The 25,109-nt window shown below is 55.2% G+C and overlaps 5 protein-coding genes across 15 annotated transcripts; 2 read left to right on the top strand and 3 right to left on the bottom strand.

Annotated features, from left to right (window-relative positions):
- Positions 1-38: 38 nt before the first annotated feature.
- LOC104916161 (uncharacterized) lies at positions 39-3,162 on the top strand. Of its 6 annotated transcripts, none has more exons than XM_010727145.4 (6): positions 39-171; positions 497-577; positions 916-1,209; positions 2,008-2,067; positions 2,514-2,597; positions 2,833-3,162. In XM_010727145.4, the coding sequence occupies exons 1-6, from the start codon at positions 111-113 to the stop codon at positions 2,937-2,939; spliced, it is 687 nt and encodes a 228-aa protein (XP_010725447.1). In that variant the 5' UTR covers positions 39-110; the 3' UTR covers positions 2,940-3,162. The 6 variants fall into 6 exon arrangements, with proteins under 6 accessions (XP_010725447.1, XP_085070914.1, XP_085070912.1 ...); XM_085214788.1 differs by having other exon boundaries at positions 41-171; positions 539-577; XM_085214790.1 differs by having other exon boundaries at positions 109-216; positions 539-577.
- A 470-nt stretch (positions 3,163-3,632) lies between these two features.
- On the bottom strand, positions 3,633-5,230 carry LOC146542068 (uncharacterized). Its single transcript, XM_085214795.1, has 2 exons — positions 5,094-5,230; positions 3,633-4,347 (listed from the first exon to the last, which is right to left on the bottom strand). The coding sequence occupies exons 1-2, from the start codon at positions 5,159-5,161 to the stop codon at positions 3,807-3,809; spliced, it is 609 nt and encodes a 202-aa protein (XP_085070921.1). The 5' UTR covers positions 5,162-5,230; the 3' UTR covers positions 3,633-3,806.
- Positions 5,016-12,708, top strand: LOC100543235 (zinc finger protein 500-like). Of its 5 annotated transcripts, XR_014880726.1 has the most exons (6): positions 5,231-5,361; positions 7,869-8,108; positions 8,847-9,020; positions 9,267-9,411; positions 9,653-11,516; positions 11,691-12,708. XR_014880726.1 is itself a non-coding variant. In XM_085214758.1 (5 exons), the coding sequence occupies exons 2-5, from the start codon at positions 8,091-8,093 to the stop codon at positions 10,408-10,410; spliced, it is 1,095 nt and encodes a 364-aa protein (XP_085070884.1). In that variant the 5' UTR covers positions 5,016-5,129; positions 7,869-8,090; the 3' UTR covers positions 10,411-12,708. The 5 variants fall into 5 exon arrangements, 4 of the variants coding, with proteins under 4 accessions (XP_085070884.1, XP_085070885.1, XP_085070882.1 ...); XM_085214758.1 differs by lacking the exon at positions 5,231-5,361 and adding an exon at positions 5,016-5,129 and having other exon boundaries at positions 9,653-12,708; XM_085214759.1 differs by lacking the exon at positions 5,231-5,361 and adding an exon at positions 5,029-5,129 and having other exon boundaries at positions 7,881-8,108; positions 9,653-12,708.
- A 585-nt stretch (positions 12,709-13,293) lies between these two features.
- LOC104916160 (natterin-3-like) lies at positions 13,294-16,199 on the bottom strand. Of its 2 annotated transcripts, none has more exons than XM_010727140.4 (4): positions 16,099-16,199; positions 15,710-15,744; positions 15,262-15,355; positions 13,294-14,755 (listed from the first exon to the last, which is right to left on the bottom strand). In XM_010727140.4, the coding sequence occupies exons 2-4, from the start codon at positions 15,722-15,724 to the stop codon at positions 13,752-13,754; spliced, it is 1,113 nt and encodes a 370-aa protein (XP_010725442.2). In that variant the 5' UTR covers positions 15,725-15,744; positions 16,099-16,199; the 3' UTR covers positions 13,294-13,751. The 2 variants fall into 2 exon arrangements, with proteins under 2 accessions (XP_010725442.2, XP_085070888.1); XM_085214762.1 differs by lacking the exon at positions 16,099-16,199 and having other exon boundaries at positions 13,294-13,633; positions 13,997-14,755; positions 15,710-15,855.
- A 724-nt stretch (positions 16,200-16,923) lies between these two features.
- Positions 16,924-24,920, bottom strand: CHMP2A (charged multivesicular body protein 2A). The gene is made up of 6 exons (XM_085214785.1): positions 24,755-24,920; positions 20,507-20,687; positions 18,978-19,157; positions 18,414-18,544; positions 17,815-17,876; positions 16,924-17,584 (listed from the first exon to the last, which is right to left on the bottom strand). The coding sequence occupies exons 1-6, from the start codon at positions 24,859-24,861 to the stop codon at positions 17,463-17,465; spliced, it is 783 nt and encodes a 260-aa protein (XP_085070911.1). The 5' UTR covers positions 24,862-24,920; the 3' UTR covers positions 16,924-17,462.
- Positions 24,921-25,109: the final 189 nt, after the last annotated feature.

The following is a 25,109-nucleotide window of genomic DNA, read 5'->3' as shown; positions in this document are numbered from 1 at the left end:
CAGCAACGGGGAAGATGGTTGAGTGTCTACAGCGGAAACCACAGCGCTGGGGTTTGCAGAGTGATTTTGGGTCACTCCACCCGAACACCGTGCTCTGATGAACATCAGGCATGGGGAGGAGCTGGTTGGTTGGGGCTACAGGAATCCTGCTGCTGTTGGGCCGCCTTGAAGGTTGGTGAGGGCTGGAAGGGACAACACTGGCGTTGTGGATGGGAGGTAATGGCCAACGGTTGGGCCAAGGGGAGGTTGAAGTTGGGTCAACCATCCACGGAGGTCTTCAAGGCGCGTGGAGGTTTGGTGGGCATGGTGGGGCGGGCTGATGGCTGGACTGGGTGACCTAAGTGGTCTTTTTCAACCTTAATGGTTCTATGGGATGGAATGGGGTGGATTTGAGCTTCTCCTCTTGGGAAATCTCCCATACTGGGAGATGAGAAAGCTTCCCCGAGGTGTCACCTCCCACCCCAAATAAATGTTTCCCTTTTCTGCCCCCATCCAGCCTTGAAGACCATCTCATACTCACCCCTTCTGCCCCATACAGGCGCTGGTGGGATGGAGCCAGAGACCTGCAGCCCCTTAGGTGAGTGCCCACAGTGCTTGGAAGAGCCTTCCATGTGCAACACCCCCATGTGCACGGCCTTAGCGGTGGCACACGGGGATGATTCAAGGCTTGAGCTTCCACGGGTGGGACCACGAGACCACGAAAAATGGAACAAGACGCTTCAGCGAGGCTGGAAAATCCCAGCAGCGTCCCATCTGCAGACAGAGGAAGGCACTGCTCAGCTTTGTGGTCTGCGGTTTCCTTTTCGCAGCCATGGGAACAGCTGGGTGCTGCAAGGCAGAAAACAACATTCACGACCCCCCACTGCACACCACCCCACTGCACGCACCACTGCCGTGTCCCTTTTGCTTTTGCAGGTGATTTCCCCCCACCGGCTCTCCTACCAAACATCTCTTCAGCTCAGGAAGGCAATTTGGTTCTCGCCCGCTGCCTGGTTTTCTCCCATCTCCCCGTCACCCACATCTTCTTCTGCAAGAACGGGGTGGTGCTGGAGAACCACCCCGTGGGTCCCACGCAGTTTGCTGCCACGCTCACCATCCAGCTTTCTGCAGAGAGCAGCGGAACCTACTGCTGTGGGTACCGACGGCGGAGCAACATCGGGCACATCAAGATCTCAAGTTTGAGCATCCCATGGCTCCTGACCACCAGAGGTAAGCATGGGCAATAGGAGGTAGTCCCTGCCCCATCCCGAGCGCAACCTTTGAGATAAACCAAGAGTGGTTGCCCCTGCTTGCATGATTTTAGGGTCTCCTCATGGCCAACCCGGTAGGGTCTTGGCCAACGGGATCTGTTCCATGAAGAGATCGTGGAATCACAGAATTGGGTTAGAAGGGACCTCAAGGATCATCAGGTTCCAACCCCAGTGCCACAGGCAGCGTTGCCAACCTCTAGATCAAGTAGTAGATCAGATTGCTGTGGGCCCCATCAAACCTGGCCTCAAACCCCTCCGGGGATGGACATCACTCATCACTGGGCACGGAGCCACTGACCACAGCCCTCTGTCTGCAACCATCCAAGTCCTTATTTCAGAATAGCCCACCCTTCAAACCCACCCCTCTCCAATTTAGAGATAAGGATGTGCTGCAGGACCACGTCAAATAGTCTTGCAGTAGTCCAGGTAGATGACATCAGTCGCCTTCCCTTTGTCCACCGATGCCATCACTCCATCACTGAGGGCCAACAGATGGATCAGGCGTGACCTTCCCTTGGTGGAGCCATGCTGGGTGTCTCAGATCGCTCTCTCACCCCTCATGTGCCTTAGCACCTCTTCCAGTAGGGTTTTCTCTTCTGTGATCTTCCCAGTAAGCCCCTGCTTAACCCCGACTCTCTGCCGTGCCAACCCAATTGGGTCTTGGCCAACTCAAACACCACTGCTTGCTTGGCTGCATTTTGGTTGGCATAAGGTGGGTTTTGGGTCAGGATCCTTTTTCTGTGTGTTTGTTGCCCAGGTAGGAAGGGTGAGCTGAGGAACAGCAGCAGCACCACCACCCCGGAGCTGCCAGCTGAAGGTGAGCATCCTTGTTTTATTATGGACGAACTTTATCCGAGGCATTCGGGTTTCCAGTCTCTGAGGTGCCTGCAGGCTGGGCAGTCCATGCAAATGGAAGTTCCTCATTTTTCTTCCTTGGGAGGAGGGTATGGACCTTCACCATGAAGGAGCTGAGACGTGTTGCAGTTCACTTCACCTTCCCATCCCTCCCCAGTGGCAGTCTGGGCTGAACTGGCTGAGGAAGGGACAATTTCCCCAGACTCAGAGGAAAGTCTGGGCTGCAGATTAGGAAATGCACTTTTCCCTTCCATGTGGTGCAGACCCAACAGTGCTGCAAGGATCCACCACTCCTGCTGGTTTTCCGTGCAAAGCCATGTCCAAGGCACTGAATTTGCTGATTGCCCCCATTTTTGGTGAGAATCAATCAGTTCCCCTCCCCACTTCCACCTACTCCCCTTCTCCTAGGGCTGGGAATCTCACTCAGCCTGGCCCTCATGGTCGTCTTCCTCCTGGTTCTGGCTTTGAGCATCCACCTCTTCCTGCAGGCAGGTAAGAGTTACCCCAACAAACACCGCCCTACTGCGTGGTGCCAATCAACCACAGCTTCCAATCCAGAAGCTGTGGGCGTGCGTGCTGAAGCTGAGCACCCCAAGGTTGGGATCAGGAGTCACAAAGCGGGCTTCTCACACCCAAGATGCTGCACTCACCTGGTGCGGATGCTCAGCTACGCAGGTATGGGCCAACAGAAGACATTCACACATCCATTGCCACATCCTGCTTGCAGGAAAGCGAGTCCAGCTGGCCAGCTTGAAGCACTGCATCCATCCCCCAGTGGAAGAGCCCAGCGTTTCACAAAGGAAAAGTCCTCCAGGGTCTCTTGCATCTGGATGACTTCTCGTTGGGCCACAGTCGTAGCTCCTGGCTATGAAGATTGCAGCCCCCAGTGGACATGGCAGGGGGAATTGGCCCCAGACAGCATCCCTTTGGCTCAACACCACCTGCTCTGCGTAGGCAAGCACCAACAGCACCTCTCCAGATTTTCCGTTGCCATAACGATAGCCCTTGGCCCTGGAAGTCCGTTAATTAATTAAAAAGATGCTTTTCTCTCTGAAAATCAACCCTTTTCATTCGTCTCTGAAGATTTCCCAGCTGCTCAATTTCCCACCAGGTTTGAGCCTCAGTCCTGGATGACTCCCAGCCTCAGAGAGGTATGGTTGATAAGCATCCTGATGGCCACCAAGGTATCTTTCTTGCCCAAAGCAGCACCAGGTCCCTTTGCCAACATCACCCAAGTCTTAAGGAGCATAAATCCAGTGGGTTTTCCCATTCAGGTCTTCCAACTCTGCCCACCAAAGGCCCCATTTCCTGAATGCATCCAATCCAGCAGATGGCACCCAGTGGTGCAGCCATTGCCATCATTCTGCCCTTTGGACATTTCCTCCTTGGCCATGGAACGTCCCGAGCTGCTGTGATGGCACATAGGCTTGGATTTGCATTTCAGAGCTACCTTGCACCATTCCTCCCCACAAAACCCAGCAGAGCTGAGACCCAACTCCCCCCATCCGCACCGAGACACCACGAGGCTTTTCTGTTACTGTTACCTGCTTTTTTATTGTCACGATTTGCTGGCTCGGCTGCTATTGCCTATTCCAGCCACAAGGAAGAACGAAAGGAGAAGAAGGAAAACAAAACAACAGTGCTGATCTATTTCAGCTTTTTTTTTTTTTTTTTTTTTTTTTTTTTTTTGAGGGGCAGCATCTAGAGGAATTGGGGACCATTCATCCCTTCCTTCTTCTGGAATCTTCTCCCTTTCTTTGGGTTGTAGTCCATAAAGTGAAGGGGTGGGATCGCCTTTGAGTATGGGGGAGGGCTGTCCTTGTTCTCCACAACCACTTTAATGATGGACTTTGCAGCACTGGACATGGTGGCCATGACCGTTGTGCCACCAGCAGAGACCACCATGGTCTCCTGGGTTGCATGGAGCTTGATGATCTGGAACATGCCACTGTTGCTGGGATTTGCAGGCAAACCTCTGTACATCCTTTGATAGACATCCTGCAGTAAGCCAAGGTGGGCTTTTTCTGGGGAGATCTCCACGGCAAACTCCATGTAGTAAAAGTTGTAGTTGTAGGGGTTGGAGAAGAGGATGGCCAGGGTGAAGGTTTCTGCCTCGTACACCAGGACGCCCACGCTGCCCGTAAAAAGGAGTGGGGAGTTGGCAAAGGCGCAGCATTCTGTGGCTCCCGGTGGGATGATGGGGCTGGGGGGCACGGAGCTGTAGCCGCTGAAGCAGTAGGTCCTGGAGGGAGAGATGAGGATGGGGAGAGAGAGGGCAGGGATGGGGAGAGGAGGAGGAGGAGGAGGAGGACAGGAGTGGGGAGAGGAGGGGAGAGGAGGACAGGGGAGGGGAGGACAGGGGAAGGAATGGGAGGGGAGGGGAGGGGAGGGGAGGGGAGGGGAGGGGAGGGGAGGGGAGGGGAGGGGAGGGGAGGGGAGGGGAGGGGAAGGAATGGGAGGGGGGAGGGGAGGGGAGGGGAGGGGAGGGGAGGGGAGGGGAGGGGAGGGGAGGGGAAGGAATGGGAGGGGAGGGGAGGGGAGGGGAGGGGAGGGGAGGGGAGGGGAGGGGAGAGGAAGGAATGGGAGGGGAGAGGAGGGGAGGACAGGGGAGGGGAGGGGAGGACAGGGGAAGGAACGGGAGGGGAGAGGAGGGGAGGACAGGGGAGGGGAGGGGAGGGGAGGGGAGGGGAAGGAACGGGAGGGGAGAAGAGGGGGGGACGGGAGGAGAGGACAGGGGAAGGAACGGAGGGGAGGGGAGGACAGGACAGGGGAGGGGAGGACAGGGGAAGGAACGGGAGGGGAGAGGAGGGGAGGACAGGGGAGGGGAGGGGAGGACAGGGGAAGGAACGGGAGGGGAGGAGGGGAGGACAGGGGAGGGGAGGGGAGGACAGGGGAAGGAACGGGAGGGGAGAGGAGGGGAGGACAGGGGAGGGGAGGGGAGGACCCCCACCACCAAAACCCATCCCCAGCTCCCTGTGATGGTGTTACCTGGGGGAACGCAGGGTCACGTCCCTCGTGCCATTGGTGAGTTGGATCTCCACGCTGCGAGAGGCCATCCCAGCTGTGCCTCCAATGGGATCTGCAAAATGAGGGGGGGGGGGGGGGGGAGATGGCAGTGCAGGAAATGAACTCTGCCTGACACTGCCCACAAAAAGTCCTTGTGTGTGTGTGTGTCAACACGATGACTAGATGTGGGGTGAGGAGAAGGGCAGTGCAAGATTGGCTGTTCCAGCAGGGAAAGGAAAGTGAAAGTATGGTGAGCTGGGGGTGGAAGGGGGGAGGGGGGAAATAAGATGAAGAGAAACAAATACAGGGAGTGGGGGCAGGAGGCAGCCCCATACATCTCCCATCACCACTGTGACCTCATCGACCCCATCCCTGTCCCCACTGTGTCCCCATCCCCATTGTGTCCCCATTGTGTCCCTAGCCCCCTTTTTATTCCCATCCCTGTCCCCATTATGTCCCCATCCCCACTGTGTCCCCATTGTGAACCCATCCCTACTGTGTCTCCATTCTATCCCCATACCTGTCCCCATTCCTGTCCCCGTCATGTTCCCACCCCTACCCCCACTGAGTCCCCATTCCTGTCCCCATTGTGTCCCCACTGCGTCCCTATCCCCATTGTGTCCCCATTCCTGTTCCCATTATGTCCCCATCCCCGTTCCCATTATGTCCCCATCCCCATTGTGTCCCCATTGTGAACCCATCCCTACTGTGTCCCCATTCCTGCCCCCATCCTTATCCCCATTTTATTCCCATCCCTATCCCCACTGTGTCCCCATTCCTGTCCCCACTTTCCCCATCCCCACTGTGTCCCCATTGTGTCCCCATCCCCATTTTATTCCCATCCTCGTCCCCACTGTGTCCCCATTGTGTCCCCATCCCCATTTTATTCCCATCCCCATCCCCACTGTGTCCCCATCCCCATTCCCATTTTGAAGGGGGGGGGGGGGGCAATTTGAGGGTGCCCCTTTTGGGGGTGCAGCGGGGTGACCAGGCAGGGGGTGACCAGTTTTTTTTTTTTTGGGGGGGGGGGGGAAGGAGGGGTCCAATATAGGAGTGCAGAGGGAGGAGGATTCCGTGTTTGGGTAACTCCCCCCCCCACCCCCCCCCACCCGAAGCTCCGGGCAGTGCAGGGTTAAGGCTGAGCCCAATGCTGTGACGTGGATGTTGGAGGGGGAGGCCGAGGGAAGGGGGGGGGGGGTTCCGGGTTGGAGGTGGGGGGGAGGTGGGGGGGGGGGGGGGGGGGGAAGAGGCCCTTTGTGTTGGAGATCGGAGAGCAGCGGTGGCAGCAGTGAGGTCTGGGGGGGGGGCATTGAAATGTCTGGGGAGGGGGAGAGAGGGGAAGATTCCGGGGGGGTGGGGGGGGTGAGGTTGTAAGGCTTGGGGGGGGGGGGAGGGAAGTGCAGGGTGCCGGGGGGGGGGAAAATTGGAGGGAGACCGTGGCGAGGGTCTGGGGTCTTTTGTATAGTGGGGGAGGGTGCAAAAGGGGGGGGTAGATTGCACGGTGATGGGGGGTGAGAGTGGGTAATGGGGGGGTCTGTAATTTGGGGGGGCACATTGCACGGTGATGGGGGGTTGGATAATGGGGGGGTCTGCAAATGGGGAGGGGGGGTACATTACTTGGTTCTGGGGGGGCTGGATAATGGGGGGGGTCTGTAAAACGGGGGGGGGTCACACTGCATGGGGCTCGGGGGATGGATAATGGGGGGGGTCTGCAGATGAGGGGGAGTACATTGCATCGTGATGGGGGGGGTGGATAATGGGGGGGGTCTGCAGATGGGAGGGATCAATTGCATGGTGATGGGGGGGTTGGATAATGGGGGGGGTCTGCAAAATGGGGGGGGCACTTTGCATGGTGATGGGGTGGTGGATAATGGGGGGGTCTGCAAAATGGGGGGGGCACTTTGCATGGTGATGGGGGGGTTGGATAATGGGGGGGTCTGCAAAATCGGGGGGGGGCACTTTGCATGGTGATGGGGTGTTAGATAATGGGGGGGGTCTGCAATTTGAGGGGGGGGCACTTTGCATGGTGATGGGGGTGTTGGATAATGGGGGGGTCTGCAAAATGGGGGGAGCACTTTGGATAATGGGGGGGTCTGCAATTTGGTGGGGGGCACTTTGTATGGTGATGGGGGGGTTGGATAATGGGGGGGTCTGCAAAATGGGGGGAGCACTTTGGATAATGGGGGGGTCTGCAATTTGGGGGGGGGCACTTTGCATGGGGATGGGGGGATGGATAATGGGGGGGGTCTGCAGATGAGGGGGAGTACATTGCATCGTGATGGGGGGGTGGATAATGGGCGGGGGTCTGCAGATGGGAGGGATCAATTGCATGGTGATGGGGGGGTTGGATAATGGGGGGGTCTGCAAAATGGGGGCTGCATTGCTTGGTCCTGAGGGGTGAGAGTGGATAATGGGGAGGGTCTGCAAAATGGGGGGGGCACTTTGCATGGTGATGGAGTGTTGGATAATGGGGGGGGGTCTGCAAAATGGGGGGGGCACTTTGCATGGTGATGGGGGTGTTGGATAATGGGGGGGGTCTGCAAAACTGGGGAGGGGGGGACACACTGCATACTGCTGGGAGGGGTCCCCTTTACTCCCCCGCCCCCCCTCTCCCACAGATCCATCCCCCCATAAAAAAAAAGAAGCCCTCCGGGGGTCTCCCACCCCCCCATGGACCCCCCCCACCCCTCCCCACGATGGACGCCCACCCCTTGGGGGGGTCCCAGCACGGAACAACGACGGTTACGGTTCCGGCAGTTCCGTTATCAGGAAGCTGCCGGACCCAGAGCTGCTTGTTGGAGGTTAAGGGAGCTGTCGAGGAGGTGGCTCAGACCCGAAAGAAGGAGCAAAGAACAGATTCTGGAATTGTTGGTGCTCGAACAGTTCCTCAGCATCCTTCCCGAAGAAATCCAAAGCTGGGTTTGGGTACGGCATCCCCAGAGCTGCGCCCAGGCGGTGGCTTTGGCTGAGAGCTTCCAGATGGGCTGGGAGAGGCAGGTGAGGAGATTGGGGGGGGGGGGGAGGACCCCCAAAAAATCCAGCCCCCCCTCCCCACGCTGGGCTGCTTGGCCCCACGTGCCCCCAAATCCCCTTTGCATAAACCCCAAAAATGAATGCAGCATTCCCTCCCCAACCCCTTGCCCAGCTCCTAAACAAGGGCAGAAACCCCTTTAGACCCCCCCCCAACCTCTTGTCTCCACCCCCCCAATGAGGGCAGTACCCCGCCTGTCCCCCCCAAATTAGGGTTGTGCCTCCCCCCTCCCCACACACACACACAATTCCATGCCCCCCCCCCCCTCACCCCAAAAGAGGGCATCAACTCCTTTTCATACAACCTGTTGCCCCTCCCAAAATTTTGGGTAGCACCCCTCTGGACCTCCCCCCCAATCCCCCCCCACACCGAATTCCTTCCTCCCCCATCAAAATGAGGGCAGCACTCCCTCTGCATAACCCCTTTCCTTTCCCCTCCCCAATGAAGGCAACACCCCCTCTAAACCTCTTGTCCCCCATAAACAAGGCCAGCAACCCCACAACCCCCTGTCCTCCCCCGTCCCCCCCTACCAAAGGCAGGACCCCTTTTAGACCCCCCCCACAATCCTTTATTCCCCCTCCCGATGAGGGCAGCACCCTCTTTGCATAACCCCATGCCCCCCTCACAAAATAGGGTAGCACCTCTCTTTGCCCCCCCACCAACCCCTTCCCCCCCCCCCCCCCCCCCCTCCTCCTGTCCTACAGCTGCCGGTGCGTGTGAAGCTGGAGGAGGTGCCCCCAGGGAACACAGAAGACCCCGAGGTGGTGCTGGACCCCCCCAGCCCCCACTGGAGGACGAGTGGTGGGAGGGCAATGGGAGGTTGGACCCTGAGGAGGAGGAGGAGGAAGAGGAGGAAGAAAGGAGCCTGCAGGAAACAGGTAATGGGGTGGAGGGAAAAAATCCCCATTCCTCCCTCTCCTCTCTCCCCCCCCCCCCCAAAATGCAGCTTGGAGATGGAGGGGTCTCCTGCAATGGGTTCGGTCTTGGTCAGGTCTCACTGGGTTTTGTGCTGGGATGATGGCTTCCTCTTCATTCCCACCTGGTACGGTTTGGTGGAGCCAGTGGTGGCGTTGGGATTTGGGATTTTGCTCGGTGGTGGCGGCCTCTTCCTCATCTCCCAGCAGTATGGACCCACCAGTGGTGTTGGGGTTTGGATTTTGCCCAGCGATGATGGTTTCATCTTCATCCCCACCCAGAACGGCTTGGTGGACCCGGTGATGATGTTGGGATCTGGGGCTTTGCTCAGTGGCTTCCTCTTCATCCCCCTCAGTACGGTTTGATGGACCCACCAGGGATGTTAGGATTTGGGGTTTTGCTCAATGGTGGCGGCCTTCATCCCCCACCAGTATGAACCAACTGGCGACGACGGGATTTGGGGTTTTGCTCAGTGTGGGAGTTGGACCATCTCCACCATGGGTAGAGAAGACCACAGAGTGATGGGGCTTCGGAGGAGTGGGGCGATGTCCCGTGAGGACCAGCTCCCAAATTCCCTCCTCCTTCCCACCAGCAGGTCCCGCAGAGCCGGAGGACCCCACTCTGACAACCCAAGACCCCCCGCATCCCCTCAACATCCCCCAAGGTGACCCCACCGCCGGGACACCCACGCACACCGAGACCCACCACCACCCCAGAGCGATACCAAAGGATCCCACCACCTTCCCCCCACCCCAAAGACCACCCAGACCAACGGGGGACGCCGGGAACGCCGAGAAACCGTGGGTGAAACCAGCAGCACACAACAAGGAGCGTCCCTACCCATGCGGGGAATGTGGGAAGGCCTTCGGCCGCCTGACCCACTTGAAGACCCACCAACGGACCCACACCGGGGTGAAGCCCTACGCCTGCGGAGCGTGCGGCAAAAGCTTCGGCCACCTCTCCACCCTCACCACCCACCAGAGGCTGCACACCGGCGAGCGGCCCTACGCCTGCGGGGCGTGTGGGAAGACCTTCACCAACCCATCAGACCTCAACAAGCATCAGAGGTCGCACACGGGCGAGCGGCCCTACCCCTGCGCTCGGTGTGGGAAGAGCTTCAGCCAGCAGTCCAACCTCACCATGCACCAACGCAGCCACACCGAGGAGCGGCCGTACCCTTGCGGGACTTGTGGGAAGAGCTTCAAGTACCTGGCTGACCTGACGGTGCACGAGCGCTCGCACACGGGAGAGAGGCCCTTCCCCTGTGCTCAGTGCGGGAAGAGCTTCAGCAATAAGTCCTCGCTCGCCCGGCACACGCGGATCCACGCGCGGGCGGCCGCCAGGGACAAGTGATAGGGTCGGGTGGTGATGGGATGGGGGGCTGGGGGAGGTGAAGAGAGGATGATCCACCTGGAATCGCCATTGGGGTTGCGGCATAGCTAGGGGTGAAGATGAGCTGATGGTTGGCGGCTTCCAAGAGCCTCCAAGGATGGTTGGCGGCCTCCAAGTAGCCCAGGAAGCCTCCAAGTAGCCCAGGAAGCCCCTGAAGTTGCCCAGTACTGGGAAGGGATCCAATTCTGTGTGTTTGAGAACTTGACAGCCCTGGGACACAACTCCTTGGTCCCAGAGGAGATGGAACAAGGGCGAGGGTGAAGAGGAGCTGATGGTTGGTGGCTTCCAAGAGCCTCCAAGGATGGTTGGCGGCTTCCAAAGTAGCCCAGGAGGCCCCTGAAGTTGCCCAGTACTGGGGAAGGGATCCAATTCTATGTGTTTGAGAACTTGACAGCCCCGGAACACAACTCCTTGGTCCCAGAGGAGACGGAACAAGGGTGAGGATGAAGATGAGCTGATGGTTGGTGGCTTCCAAGAGCCCCCAAGGATGGTTGGCGGCCTCCAAGTAGCCCAGGAGGCCCCTGAAGTTGCCCAGCACTGGGGAAGGGATCCAATTCCGTGTGTTTGAGAACTTGACAGCCCCAGGACACAACCTGGTCCCAGAGGAGATGGAACAAGGGCGAGGGTGAAGAGGAGCTGATGGTTGGCAGCTTCTAAGAGCCTCCAAGGATGGTTGGCGGCCTCCAAGTAGCCCAGGAGGCCCCTGAAGTTGCCCAGTACTGGGGAAGGGATCCAATTCTACGTGTTTGAGAACTTGACAGCCCCGGGACACAACTCCTTGGTCCCAGAGGAGATGGAACAAGGGTGAGGATGAAGATGAGCTGATGGTTGGCAGCTTCTAAGAGCCTCCAAGGATGGTTGGCGGCCTCCAAGTAGCCCAGGAGGCCCCTGAAGTTGCCCAGTACTGGGGAAGGGATCCAATTCTGTGTGTTTGAGAACTTGACAGCCCCAGGACACAATTTGGTCCCAGAGGAGATGGAACAAGGGCGAGGGTGAAGAGGAGCTGATGGTTGGTGGCTTCCAAGAGCCTCCAAGGATGGTTGGCGGCCTCCAAAGTAGCCCAGGAGGCCCCTGAAGTACTGGGGAAGGGATCCAATTCTATGTGTTTGAGAACTTGACAGCCCCAGGACACAATTTGGTCCCAGAGGAGATGGAACAAGGGCGAGGGTGAAGAGGAGCTGATGGTTGGTGGCTTCCAAGAGCCTCCAAGGATGGTTGGCGGCCTCCAAGTAGCCCAGGAGGCCCCTGAAGTTGCCCAGTACTGGGGAAGGGATCCAATTCTGTGTGTTTGAGAACTTGACAGCCCCGGGACACAACTCCTTGGTCCCAGAGGAGATGGAACAAGGGCGAGGGTGAAGAGGAGCTGATGGTTGATGCCCCTCAAGAACTTAGTGGTTCCAGAACTTTGTTCCCTGGATCCAGAAGAGGTACAACACGGATGAAGGTGAAGATGACCTGATGTCTCCCATGAGCCTGGTGGCTCCACGATGCAGCTCACTGGTCCCAGATGAGATGTAACGTGGTTGTGGACCATCAGAAGATGACCTGATGGTTGATGTTCTCCATGAACTTGGTATGCGACTCCTTTAATCCCAGAGGAGACGGAAAACGGATGAGGCTGAAGGTGAGATGATAGTTTATGTCCTCCTAAGTGCTTGGTGGCTTCAAAACTTTGTTCCCTGGATCCAAAGGAGATGGAACACGAATGAAGGTGACAATGAGCTGGTGGTTGATGTCCCTCAAGATGGATGAAGGTGGCAATGAACTGATGATTGATGTTTTCTATGAGCCTGGTGGCTCCAGGATTTGATTCTTTGCTCCCAAAGCAAATTCAACATGGATGAGGGTGAAGGTGAGCTGATGGTTGACGCCCTTCAAGATCTTGGTGGCTCCAAAATCCGGTTTCCTGGTCCCGGAGGAGATACAGCCATGGATAAATGTCTGATGGATGATGTCTGCCATGAGTTCTTTGGTCTCACCTCCCCACACCCCACCCTCACCTCCACCACCAGGACACCCCACCCCCTCCAACTGAGCATTTCCAGACGAATCTCACTGTTTTTTCCCCCCCCCCCCAGTATTTATTCACTGTCACTCCTGCAGCGAGTGACATCCTCCTCCCCAGGCCTTAATGCTCCAGCACCAACCTACCTCACGGACCACTCGACATGCCCAGGCCTCCACACCTCCTCCCTGTGGGTTCACCCCACTTTCTCCCCTCCCCACTGCTGTAACAGAAGTTTTACCCGTTTCTCTGCATCCTCTGGTGTTTCTTTAGTTGTTTTTTTTTGTTTGTTTCTTTGTTTGCTTTCTGCAGGGGCAAGAGCAAGAACTTGCTCGTGGGAATGCAAGGAACTGGGGATGCAAGTGCAAATTTTAGAGGAATTCAGAGGAAAATTCAGAAGAATTAAAAGGGAAGCTGCTGAATGTGGCATGGGTGGGGGACAAAGGAAATAGGGGTGCATTAGGTTCCATGGGGGGTGAAAACGAGGGTGTCTGGTACATCGCTGGTGTGGCTGGTGACTCCCCAAAGTCACAGCAGCTGGGGGACAGACTTGACACCAATGAAAAACCAACGGGGATCCAATGGGGATCCTATGGGGATGCAGTGGGCAGGGACACAGTGGGAATCCTATGAAAAAAAACAATGGAAACCCAACAGGGATCCTATAGGAACACAACGGAGACCCAACGGGGATCCTGTGGGGAAGCAATGGGGATACAGTGGGGACCCAACGGGGACCCAACGCACACCCTGCAAGGACAAAGCCTCCATCATCCTCCTCCTGAGATGATGCCGAGACGCGTGCACATCATCTCATCCCAACAAACCACACGGGTAGATTTGTTTGATTTGCAATTATGTTCTTCACAGAACAGGAAAAGGAAAGGAAAACACAATGCAGTGGAAGATTATGTCCATCCAACTCCGGGTGCAGAAAGGTTTCTCGATGTGCAGCTGCTGTGCTGGTTCGGAGAGAGGCGCTCGGATGATGGTTATTGTGAGATAAAGGAAAAACAGAGATCAGGAGAAAAGCATTTTTCTGCTTTTGGGGTTGCTGCTGTGTCATTCTGAGGGAGATGGAAGTAAATGGGGAAAAAGTGGAAGACGAAGACTGTGAAAACATGCATTTTTCTGCACTCCACTCTGTCGCTGTGGCTTTTTAGGGAGAGATGTAGGTAACTGGGGAAATAAAACAGACGTAGCAGTCTGCAAAAAATACACTGATTGGAGAGAAAAAACCCAACGCATTACATGGCATTCAGCTGCACGTGGTGAACCCCATCACCATCTGCTGTGCTCAGCACCGTGTTGAACCAGGAAGGGGCCAGCACCGCTCAATGCCAGCCCGGATACCCACCACCTGCTGGCTGCGAGCCACCCCTGTCACTTCCACCTGGTGCGGTTGGCCATCACCAAAATCCCTGGTGAGATTCGCAGTGAACGGGATGCGGGCGTCCAGCCGACGTCCCACCATGGCTACCGTGCACGTGCTGCGGGGCTGCATCTCCAGCTCAACCTTGTGGGTGTGTTCAGCGTACTCACCAGCACTGGCTTTTCCCAGCCAGGTGACATTCATGACGTTGGTGGCCTCCCAGCTCATCCCGTTGAAGGCCAAGAGGCCAGCTTCCAGCACCCCGCGGACGCTGCTGAAGATCTCCTGGTCCAGCTCCCAGTCCTGCTCCACTTCGGTGGCTTCTTCCAAGGTGACATCTCGCCGCGTCCCCTGGCAGCCTTCGTTTTCCACCGTGATCTTCGTTACGGTGACGTTTTTACTGCGCTCCGCAGCTGCGCTCACGTTGTAGAGGACACCTGAGATGGTGATGTCTGCCGGCCCCGTCTTCACCGTCAAGACTTGGTACCACTTGAACCACACCTCCTTGCCATCCACTGACACAAATAAAGCCCTCTGCTCCTTGGAGACCTTCCCCAGGCCGTACCGGTTCCTCCCCACGTAGATATCAGATGACTCACAACCCTCTACAGCATTCTCAGGTACATCACCAAACGAGTCATCCACCCATCGCAGCGCCTCCAACTTCCCTTTGTTGACCAACACCATGAATTCACCCGAGTCGTGTGCCAATCCTGCGAATGCAAAAGTGCAAAACGGACCCCGGCTGGGAACGTAGGAACCGATGCTGCAGTGCCAAGACTTGGATAAGCAGACGTACTCTGTCAGGTTGGTGTAGGCGTTCCAGTTGGACACGGTGTCGGCTGGCAACTCACCACCAAAAGGCTCCCACGACAGCCAGGAAGGCAACTCCTTGCCTTCCGCCCTCTGAAAACCAGTCCAGCTGGAGGCTGCAGGGAAAAAATAGGCTGTTTGGGCCAAATGGGAAGAGGTATTTGAGAAGCCTCCGTCCCTCCACAGCTTCTGGAGCAACGGTCTGCAAGATTTCCCACTGGCAGAGCAACCGGGACAGACAACCAAGAAAGCAATCAGGTGGAATCAAAGGATGATGGATCCGTGGAGTTGTGGAGTCCATGAAAGAATCACAGAATCGTGGGATCGAAGGATCATAGAAGCATGGAATTAGGGAATCAAAGAATCACGTTATCAACGAAAGCAGCACAGAATCATGGAATCCAAGGATCGCGGGGTCAAGGGCTATCCTGAAATGGAAGGGACCCAGAAGGACCATCAAGTCCAACTCTGAGCTCTGCACCACCCAGAATTCAAGCTGTGCTTCCAAGGCCACCATCCAAAATGCTAAATGAGACTTTCCGCAACCCTCTGTGGATTTTTGGGGAGAAATACAGAAAATGGAGATCTTCTCGATGTCAGGATGGATGAGAGCAAGACTCACCAGAGTGTTGGAGAAGCTTCCTTCCCACTGGCGATCCAGGAGCTCCATCAGCCCCATTGTGGGTGAGGAAGAGGAGGGCAGCAGTGAGGAAGAGCTGCGAGGAAGATGAGGGCAGGCGTCACCCCACGAGGACGTTCCCATTGGTGACAATCACCAGCTCACCATCATCCCCTTTTCCCACCCGTTTTTGGAGATGAAATCCTCCCTGCCCATGTTGACACAGCTTTAATTGTTAACCAGCAGGGAGGAAGGCTGGGAAGTGCAACAGAGCACCCGTGTGCAGTGACCACGTTCCAAGAAAAAAAAAAAAAAAAGGATTATTATTATTAATTTTTCTAAATGATTATTTTCTGGCAGCTAAGAATTTCTTTGAAATGATTAAAAATCCCCCACCCCACCCCCCCAAAAAAAAAAAAAGACCAAAAATGTGCCCCAGAAAGAGTCATACCTTGATAGTGAGCATCCTGCCCGGCCAACTACAGACTGTGATTTAAATACACACATATTTGTATATAAATGCATGGAATACATGAAACATAGAAAAACATTTAAAACAAATATAAAATTCATATATATATATACATATATTTTTTTTTAATAAAGAAACATCTCAACACACCCATGGACACACTCTCCCATCCCATCACAGCAACCCCAATGGCTCAAACAACCCCATCCTCAAGCAGCTCCAGCAAGGCTCCGTAAAACTCCCCATTTTTGGGGCTAAAACCAACAGTTTTGGGCCTAAAGCCAACTATTTTGGGTTCTGCCGAGTTCCTCACCCACCAGGCTCGGTGCAAACCCCAAAAGGCTCTCGTACCTTGTCTCTGTTCCTACCTGCAATCCTCACCACAACGTAAGCCCTGTTATTTTGGGGTCTTTTAGGTCCTTTTTGGGTCACTTCTAAAGTGGAACAGTTGGCTGCGCGCAGCCAGCAACCCAGGAAAAGGGCCAAAGTCTGAAGTGCAAATAAATAAAATAAAGGGGGTGGCGATTACTGGGAAATTGGGAAATTCTCTGTTTTCTGCACAAAATCAACACATTTTTCTTCTCAAAGTGGGAAAAATGCACTGCTGGCATCCTGAAGAACAGCTTCAGGCCAACACAAAACTCCCACTGCCAGGAGGTGCTGGGGGCACCAAAGCAGCTCACCTCACCCCAAAAAACACCAAAAAGTGGGCATTTCTGGAAAAAAGAAAAAAAAAAAAAAAAAAAAAAAAAAGGAGTAAATCCCTATTTTTTTCCTTTTTAACCCAAAATCTTCATTTTCTGCTCTACTCGCCGTGTTTGTACGTCCTCCAGAGGAAAACAGGAATCGCACCCAAAATTTCCATCCAATTGGGGCGGGATGAATTTAGAGGGTTTCCCACTCCAGAGAGAAGTCCTTGCAGCGTGGGGTGCGCCAATATGGGGAGTTTTCACCCCAAAACGAGGCTGCAGCCAGCATGCCCATCCAGCACCTTTCCTTTTCTGGCCTCAAATCACTGCTTTCTAGCATGAAAACGGACCACCTGGTGGTGTAGTTTCAGACCAGGTGTTATTGTCCCACCGGTGTCCAACCCCACAGCAGCCATCAGAGAACTCCCCCTCCCCGCCCAGTGCTCCCAGTCCCTTGCTGGGCTGCACTGGGGGCCCTAGGAAGCAGCGGGGGGAGGCAGCAGGTACCAGCGTGCAGCCTTTATTGCCTTAGTTCCACTCAACTGCCCCAGGAGAGGGGGGGGGGCAATACCCCCCGGGGGGGAGTGCAAAAACCCCCAGAATGGGGCAAATAACTCAAAGAGGGAGGCGAATAGTCCAAAAGAAAATCAAAAAAAAACAGAAAAAGGGGGCAAAAAAAAAAAAAAAAATTGGGGAAGAAAGCAAATATCCTCAAAGAAGGGGATGAAGGGGGGGGGGGGGGGAAATACTCCTTAGGTGAGCAAGTAGCCCCAGCAGGGGACAATTCCCCCCCCCTGGAGGGGGGTAAAAAGCTCTGTAGTGTGTTGTCAGAGATACCCCCACTGGGGGGGTATTTGGGTGGAGTCAAAAGTCAACGCAGTCAGCCCCCCCGGGGTGGGGGGACGAGTCACCAAGAGGGGTCAAATTTTGGAGGTCAGCGCAGGGCATCATCTCCGGGGGCAGAAGGTTGCTGAGGTCAGGCCCGGGGTCCGGGGATGTTGGGGGGGGGGGGCACGATGGAATTGAGGTGCAGAAGTGGGGGCTCAGTCCCGGCGGAGGTTCTTGAGCCGCTCCTCCAGGTCAGCGTCGGCGTCAGCCAATGCAGCAGCAGCCTCAGCTGCCCGCCCCTCCCCTGCTGCCAGTGACCCCCCCGGTGGGGGCAGGGCTGGGGGGGCAGAGGGCAAAGGTCAGGGCAAATATCTTCCCCCCCCCCCCTCCTTCCCAACCCCTCCCTTTAGCCCCCCAAAAACATTTCCCCAAAATGACCCCAGAAACATTCCATAATACTCCTCCAAAAATGACCCCCCAGGGCCCCTTAAATACCCCCCCCGCAGAGCCCCCAAAGTGCCACCCTGACCCTCTCGACCCCACCAAGGCACCCCCCACCCTACTCACTGGCCAGCTCATCGGTGAGGTTCAGTCCCAGCTCGTCCAGCACCTGTGACACCACTGCGTCGCTGGGGGGGGACAAGACAAGATGTCAGGGGTCATGTCAGGACCCCAAAAACATCCCCATAACCCCCCCCCCGTATCCCCATGTCTTTCCTCCACCACCTCCTCATGTGTCCCCACCGCATTCCCCCCCCCCAGGTCTTCAACCCCACGTGCCCACATCTCCACCCCATAACCCCACGTCCCTCTATGGGGTGCCCCTATTTCCCCAACACACCATGTTCCCTTCTCGTGTCCCCACGTTCTCAACCCCCGTGTCCTCCACATCTCTACCCCATGTTTTCCTTCCCATATGTTTGTGTCCCACAAACCCCGTCCAACACATCCATCTCCCACCACGTCCCCGCTCTGTGTCCCCCCCATATCCCCAAACCCACCACATTCCACTCACCCAACGACCAGCCCTACATCTCACCATGACCCTATCCCACTCTGCCCCACGTCCCAAACGTGTCCCATTCCACCATGCTCCTCTTTCCCCGTCTCCTCGTGTCCCTGTGTCCCCTCAAGTCCCCACGTCTCCGTCACCCCGCATCTCCCACCTCTCTTCCTCATCGTCCTCATCCCCCATGGCATCATCAATGGCGTCGTTCATCAGCTCCTCCTTCATGTCCATGATCTCTGCCTGTTTCTCAAACTCCATCATGATCTTCTGGATCTGTGGCAGCTTCAGCTGTGGGGACAGGCGGACGGAGCACGTGGCACAGGGGGACGTTCTCACAGTGGCTACAGCCTTGGGTACATCCCCACGGATCCCCCGAGTGGCTTCTGTTGGCCACGATCTTAGGGACGATCGTATCTCCTAAGCAACTTGTGCTGGTCACAACCTTTGGGATGTCCCCACGGCCAAACCAGGCCACCTGATGGCAACCAAGTTCTCAAAAACACCCCCACGACCACCATGGGACTGGTCACGATGGCCAGGACCTCGGGGACGACCCCATGGAGCACCTTACGGTGGCCCCAGCCTTGGGGACCATCCCCAGGTCAGTTGGCAAATCTGCAAAACGTTCTCCATCACGTCATGGTCTCAAAGACATCCCCACTGCCACCCCAGGGCAGCTGTTGGTGACCCCAGCTTTGGGGACAGGACCACGGGCACCCACCTGCCGGTTCATGGTGGCCATGGCCTTGGTGACGCCCTTCATGGCCTGGGCCATGGAGTTGTTGGATTTTAGGGTCTGGATTTTGAGGGACACGGCCTGGACGTTGGCCCTCATGGTGATGAACTTTTTCACATAGCGCCGCGTCCTCACCAAGTCCTTCGCCATGATCTTCACTGCGTCCTGTAGGCCAAAGGGGAGGTTGGGTGGCTGTGATGATCCCCAGGAAAACTTTGGGGATCTCTGAGAACCCTTCAGTGTCCCCTTGTCCCCATCACCTTCCTGATGGCCTCCCGGTCCCCTTAGACCAACTGTGGCCATTTGGGATTTTCACGGTCCCCAAAGTTCCCTCTGTGATCTCTGGTCCTCTCCAAGCACCCCGATGTGTCCCCCAGTCCCACCTCAATCTCCTGGGTCTCCTTCCCTCTGCCATTATCCACCACACAGCCTCCCAGTCTCTCCCTTCCCCCCACCACGGTCTTTTGAGCCCCTCCATGCCCCCACTTTGTCACTGTGGTCCCTGGGTTCTGCCCAAACACCCAAGTCCCCGTTGTGTCACCCAGTCCCACCACGTCTCCCCTGCACCCCCTTCTCCCCAGCCATATCCCAACGTCCCCACCACGTTCTCCTGGATCCCTCCGTGTCCTCTGGATCCCTCCACGTCCTCCATATCCCCCTGTGCACATCTCCTGGCATCCTCACCTCAATATCCACACCTCAACACCCATTCCGTGTTCCACGATCACCAGTACAATCCCCACGTCCCCTTTACATTCCCCCAGCTCCTTATTTGGGGAGTCGTCCCACCACGTTTCCACGGCAGCAACAAGATCATAACTTTCCAACTGCGGTTTCCAACTCATCCTGCTTATTTCCCAGGCTGTGTGCATTGCTATCAAGGCACTTCAGCTGGGCTTTCTGCCTCACTGCCCTTATAGAGGATCTAGAATAGAGGATCTAGCATCCCCAGCACCCCCTGCCCCACTCCATCCCTTTGCACTCCACCACCTTCGCCCATCAAGTTTGATATGAGCCCACCAACGACCTGCTTGTTGGGAAAATGGTTTTAAGTTGGTTTTAATGGTTTCCCTGGTCAGGAAATGGTTTGAAGCTGAGAGAGGAAAGATTTAGGTTGGATGTCAGGGGGAAGTTCTTTACTATGAGAGTGGTGAGGTGCTGGAACAGCCGCCCAGAGAGAATCATAGAATCACCAAGGTTGGAAAAGACCTTCAAGATCATCCAGTCCAACCATCCACCTATCACCAATAGCACTCACTAAACCACGTCCCTCAACACAAAACCCAAGAGGCTGTGGACGCCCCGTCCATCCCTAGAGGTGTTCAAGGCCAGGTTGGATGGGCAGCCTGGTCTGGTATTAAATGTGGAGGTTGGTGGCCCTGCATGTGGCAATGGGGTTGGAGATTCACCATCCTTCAGGTTCCCTTCCAACCCAAAAAGAAACGACAACCAAAAAAAGACAAAACAAAACAAAAAAACAAGAACCGTTCCACGTCCCCCGGTCCACCCCTCACCATCTGTCCCTGCTTGGCCATCTTTTTGATGTCGATGATGATTTTCTTCTCCTGGGCCTCCAGTTTCTGGCGCTCGCGGTCGAGCTCACGCATGGCGCGGGTCAGCGCCCTCTGGTTCTGCCTCAGCAGCTCCTCCGGGGTCTTCCGACGGCCGAACAGGAGGTCCATGGTGACAAAATGCCTGGGGACAACGACGGGGGGACGTCAGCATCGGGGGGGACACGGGGTTGGGGTTAGGTGGACGTGGAGGAGACGTGGATACGGATCGAGAGGGGATGTAGGAGGTATGGGGGTGGGGATGCGGACGTGGGGAGGATGGGGACACGGAGGGGACACGTATGTATGGATAAAGAGGGGAGATGGGAGGCGTGGACAGAGGGAAGATGGAGATGAGGAAGGCGTGGAGATGGGGGAGACAAAGGAGAACACAAAGGTGATGGCGATATGGGCATGGGGAAGGCGGGGGGAGAGAGGGAAGATGGATCAAAGGGAAGCAGCCATGGCCATGGGAGCACTGGGGGGATGGAAGGGACACAGAAATGTGGATATAAAGGGGGAAAATGGATAAAAGGGACGCAGTCATGGCAATGGGAGCACTGGGGAGATGGAAGGGATGCAGAGATCTGGACACAGAGGGGAAGATGGATAAAGAGGATGCAGCCATGGCCATGTGAGCACTGGGGAGATGGAAGGGATGCAGAAATGTGGATATAAAAGGGGAAAATGGATAAAAGGGACACAGCCATGGCCGTGTGAGCATTGGGGAGATGGAAGAGATACAGAAATGTGGATGTAAAGGGGGAAATAGATAAAAGGGACACAGCTATGGCAATGGGAGCACTGGGGAGATGGAAGGGATGCAGAGATCTGGACACAGAGGGGAAGATGGATAAAGAGGATGCAGCCATGGCCATGTGAGCACTGGGGAGATGGAAGGGACACAGAAATGTGGATATAAAGGGGGAAAATGGATAAAGAGGATGCAGCCATGGCCATGTGAGCATTGGGGAGATGGAAGGGACGCAGAAATGTGGATATAAAGGGGGAAAATGGATAAAGAGGATGCAGCCATGGCCATGGGAGCACTGGGGAGATGGAAGGGACACAGAAATGTGGATATAAAGGGGGAAATAGATAAAAGGGACACAGCCATGGCAATGGGAGCATTGGGGAGATGGAAGGGATGCAGAGATGTGGATATGAAAGGGGAAAATGGATAAAAGGGACGCAGTCATGGCCATGGGGGCATTGGGGAGATGGAAGGGACACGGAAATGTGGATATAAAGGGGGAAAATGGACAAAAGGGATGCAGCCATGGCAATGGGGGCATTGGGGAGATGGAAGGGATGCAGAAATGTGGATATAAAAGGGGAAAATGGATAAAAGGGACACAGCCATGGCCGTGTGAGCATTGAGGAGATGGAAGAGATACAGAAATGTGGATGTAAAGGGGGAAATAGATAAAAGGGACACAGCTATGGCAATGGGAGCATTGGGGAGATGGAAGGGATGCAGAGATCTGGATTTAGAGGGGGAAGATGGATAAAAAGGACGCAGCCGTGGCAATGGGAGCACTGGGAATCAGAGAATCATAGAATGGCCTGGGTTGAAAAGGACCACAACGATCATCGAGTTTCAACCCCCCTGCTACGTCCAGGGTCACTCACCAGCAGACCTGGCCACCCAGAGTCACATCCAGCCAGGCCCTGAATGCCTCCAGGGATTTTGCTCGTATTGGACTCAGCCAGCTAAGTCCAAATCCTGCAGTGAGCTCTGCTGTGTAATGCTTAGGAAGTTTCTGCACGGTCTGTGCTGTAAAAACTGGTAGCTCCTATCAAAGCCCTAAAAAGTACGCTGCCATGAATAATCCAACAGAATGGCTGAGCTCTATGGGAATCTGCTCAGGCTCACCTGAAATGCACACAGTCCTAAGAACTCATCGCACCGAGTTTCTTTTTTTTCATGAAGCTGAAGTCGAAATGCTGCATGTTGCCCTCCATCTGAAACGTGTATATGCTGCTGCCGTGGGATACCACAAGTTTTTGCATAAAAAAAACCCTTATTAAATATAACCTTCTTATTAAATGTAACCTTCAGTCGCAGAAATGAGAGTTACTACCAAAAAAAGTAAACGGACACCTTTTCCTCTGCTTTTTACTTCGCTGGTTAGTTTGTTTTTAATATTTAATGTAATTATGCTGGTTCCCACTTGATGAGTAAGATAATAACAAGCTCCCGCTGCTTCTGACACAGCAAAGGGATTCTTTAGAAACTTTTCAAAGCAAAGAAACTCAACAGAAGAACTCTTGAAACACGACGGTTTATTGCAGGACGTGTTTCTTCAGCTGGATAAATCGAAGGAGTGGCAGCTCTGTAATAAAACTCCAGATCACATGCCTCCAGCAAGGAACAGATTAAGAGAAAAGCAAACAGAACTGTCGCATCAGAGCCATCACCCATTGCCTTGGCCCTTTCCAATTACCAGCATTTCCAAGAGCAATGAATTCCACTTCTGAGCTGCTTTTCTGAAAACTTCACAAACAAAGAACTGAATTTTGAGAAGACAACCTTTAAATGGGTTCCACTTGGAAATACCAGCATTTTGCATCACAGCAGCACGCGTCGTATCGTAGGCAGAAAACGCCTTTCCTTTTCTGTAAGTTTATGCTTTTCTGTAAATTTATGCTTTTCTGTAAAGTTATGCCTGCATATAATTTAAACATTATGTATAAAGCGTCGCCCGCTGTATATATTTCAAATACACAGTGTTTACATTCTTAGGTAACAATATTTTACAGCGTGTTTATGTTTCGCATTTCTATCTGTATGTTTGCTTTGGGAAGATGGAAGGGATGCAGAGATCTGGATGTAAAGGGGAAGATGGATAAAGAGGATGCAGCCTTGGCAATGGGAGCATTGGGGAGATGGAAGGGACACGGAAATGTGGATATAAAGGGAGAAAATGGACAAAAGGGATGCAGCCATGGCCATGGGAGCACTGAGGAGATGGAAGGGACACAGAAATGTGGATATAAAAGGGGAAATGGACAAAAGGGATGCAGCCATGGCCATGGGAGCACTGAGGAGATGGAAGGGATGCAGAGAGAGGGGGAAATGGATAAAAGGGACGCAGCCATGGCCATGAGAGCACTGGGGAGATGGAAGGGACACGGAAATGTGGATATAAAAGGGGAAAATGGACAAAAGGGATGCAGCCATGGCAATGGGAGCACTGAGGAGATGGAAGGGACATGGAAATGTGGATATAAAGGGGGAAAATGGATAAAAGGGACACAGCCATGGCCATGTGAGCACTGAGGAGATGGAAGGGACACAGAAATGTGGATATAAAGGGGGAAAATGGACAAAAGGGACGCAGCCATGGCCATGGGAGCACCGGGGAGATGGAAGGGATGCAGAGATGTGGATATAAAGGGGGAAATGGATAAAAGGGACGCAGCCATGGCCATGTGAGCACTGAGGAGATGGAAGGGACACGGAAATGTGGATATAAAAGGGGAAAATGGATAAAAGGGATGCAGCCATGGCCATGTGAGCATTGGGGAGATGGAAGGGATGCAGAAATGTGGATATAAAAGGGGAAAATGGATAAAAGGGACGCAGCCATGGCCATGTGAGCACTGGGGAGATGGAAGGGACACAGAAATATGGATATAAAAGGGGAAAATGGACAAAAGGGATGCAGCCATGGCCATGTGAGCACTGGGGAGATGGAAGGATGCCGATCTGGGTACAGAGGGGACATGGGGAGGACGTGGAGATGAGGAGGGCACAGAAGAGGACCGCAGTTCTGGCGCTGTGAACACTGGAGACTCGGAGCGGGGCGAAGCGGGAGGACAGCGCGGTGGTGGGAGGTGGAAATAAGGCAGACATGGTCGAGGTACCCCCTCCCCCTCGTTACCCCGCACCCCAACATGGCCGCCCCCAGGTACAGCATCACCCCCCAGCCCCGCCCCGTCGCCATGGCAACGGGAAGCTCAGCCAACAGCAGAGCGAGGAGCAAGCCCCGCCCCCTTCCTGCCTATGGCTGCCGCCCTCCCCTTTCCCCCCCTTCGGTCTCTATGCGCCCGACTCTATGATCCCTGAGACTGGGCCGCTCTGCCCCTCCCCTCCCGTTACTCTATGGTTCTTCCCCCTCTGCACCGCGCAGCTCTATCCCCATTCCCGCCGCTCTATCCCCCCTCCTCCTCGCCCGTCTCTATGATCCCGCGGCCGCAGACCCTCACCCCGCTCCTTCCGCCTCTGCCGCGCACTTCCGCAAACGCTGTGACGTCACGCGGGCGGGGCAGTCACGTGACGAGAGGCGGAGCACTCTGAGCAGTAGCCGTGCCATGCCACTTCCTTTCCGGGTCACCGAGAAGGGGAGGATAGAGCGGTACTTCCGGTCGCACAGCGCCCCCCCAGCGGCGTGGGGGACCGATGATGAGTTGAGGGCAAATGGGGAACTGGGGTATACTGGAGATAACTGGGATATACTGGGGATAACTGGGATATACTCGGAAGGACATCATTGGGACACAGTGGGATGCAGTAGGACATAATGGGAAGATCACTGGGACGCACAGGGGGAAACTGGGATAT

The sequence above is a fragment of the Meleagris gallopavo genome, chromosome 33, assembly GCF_905368555.1.
Source record: "Meleagris gallopavo chromosome 33, MGAL_WU_HG_1.1, whole genome shotgun sequence".
NCBI lineage: Eukaryota > Metazoa > Chordata > Aves > Galliformes > Phasianidae > Meleagris > Meleagris gallopavo.
The sequence above is the reverse complement of the archived record's forward strand: the minus strand, read 5'-3'. Positions and strand labels throughout refer to the sequence as shown.

Coding starts and splice junctions, on each gene's coding strand:
- LOC104916161 (XM_085214786.1), top strand. CDS start 705: ATGGAACAAGACGCTTCAGCGAGGCTGGAAAATCCCAGCAGCGTCCCA. Junction 1,210..2,007: donor ATGGCTCCTGACCACCAGAG/GTAAGCATGGGC, acceptor TTTGTTGCCCAG/GTAGGAAGGGTGAGCTGAGG. Junction 2,598..2,832: donor CCACCTCTTCCTGCAGGCAG/GTAAGAGTTACC, acceptor TCCTGCTTGCAG/GAAAGCGAGTCCAGCTGGCC.
- LOC146542068 (XM_085214795.1), bottom strand. CDS start 5,161: ATGGCCTCTCGCAGCGTGGAGATCCAACTCACCAATGGCACGAGGGAC. Junction 4,348..5,093: donor GTGACCCTGCGTTCCCCCAG/GTAACACCATCA, acceptor CTCTCCCTCCAG/GACCTACTGCTTCAGCGGCT.
- LOC100543235 (XM_085214756.1), top strand. CDS start 5,287: ATGACTAGATGTGGGGTGAGGAGAAGGGCAGTGCAAGATTGGCTGTTC. Junction 9,021..9,266: donor AAGGAGCCTGCAGGAAACAG/GTAATGGGGTGG, acceptor ATCTCCCAGCAG/TATGGACCCACCAGTGGTGT. Junction 9,412..9,652: donor CTTCCTCTTCATCCCCCTCA/GTACGGTTTGAT, acceptor TCCCACCAGCAG/GTCCCGCAGAGCCGGAGGAC.
- LOC104916160 (XM_010727140.4), bottom strand. Junction 14,756..15,261: donor GAAGCTTCTCCAACACTCTG/GTGAGTCTTGCT, acceptor TTTTCCCTGCAG/CCTCCAGCTGGACTGGTTTT.
- CHMP2A (XM_085214785.1), bottom strand. CDS start 24,861: ATGGCACGGCTACTGCTCAGAGTGCTCCGCCTCTCGTCACGTGACTGC. Junction 20,688..24,754: donor GCAGAGGCGGAAGGAGCGGG/GTGAGGGTCTGC, acceptor CGTTGTCCCCAG/GCATTTTGTCACCATGGACC. Junction 17,585..17,814: donor CCTCACCGATGAGCTGGCCA/GTGAGTAGGGTG, acceptor CTGCCCCCCCAG/CCCTGCCCCCACCGGGGGGG.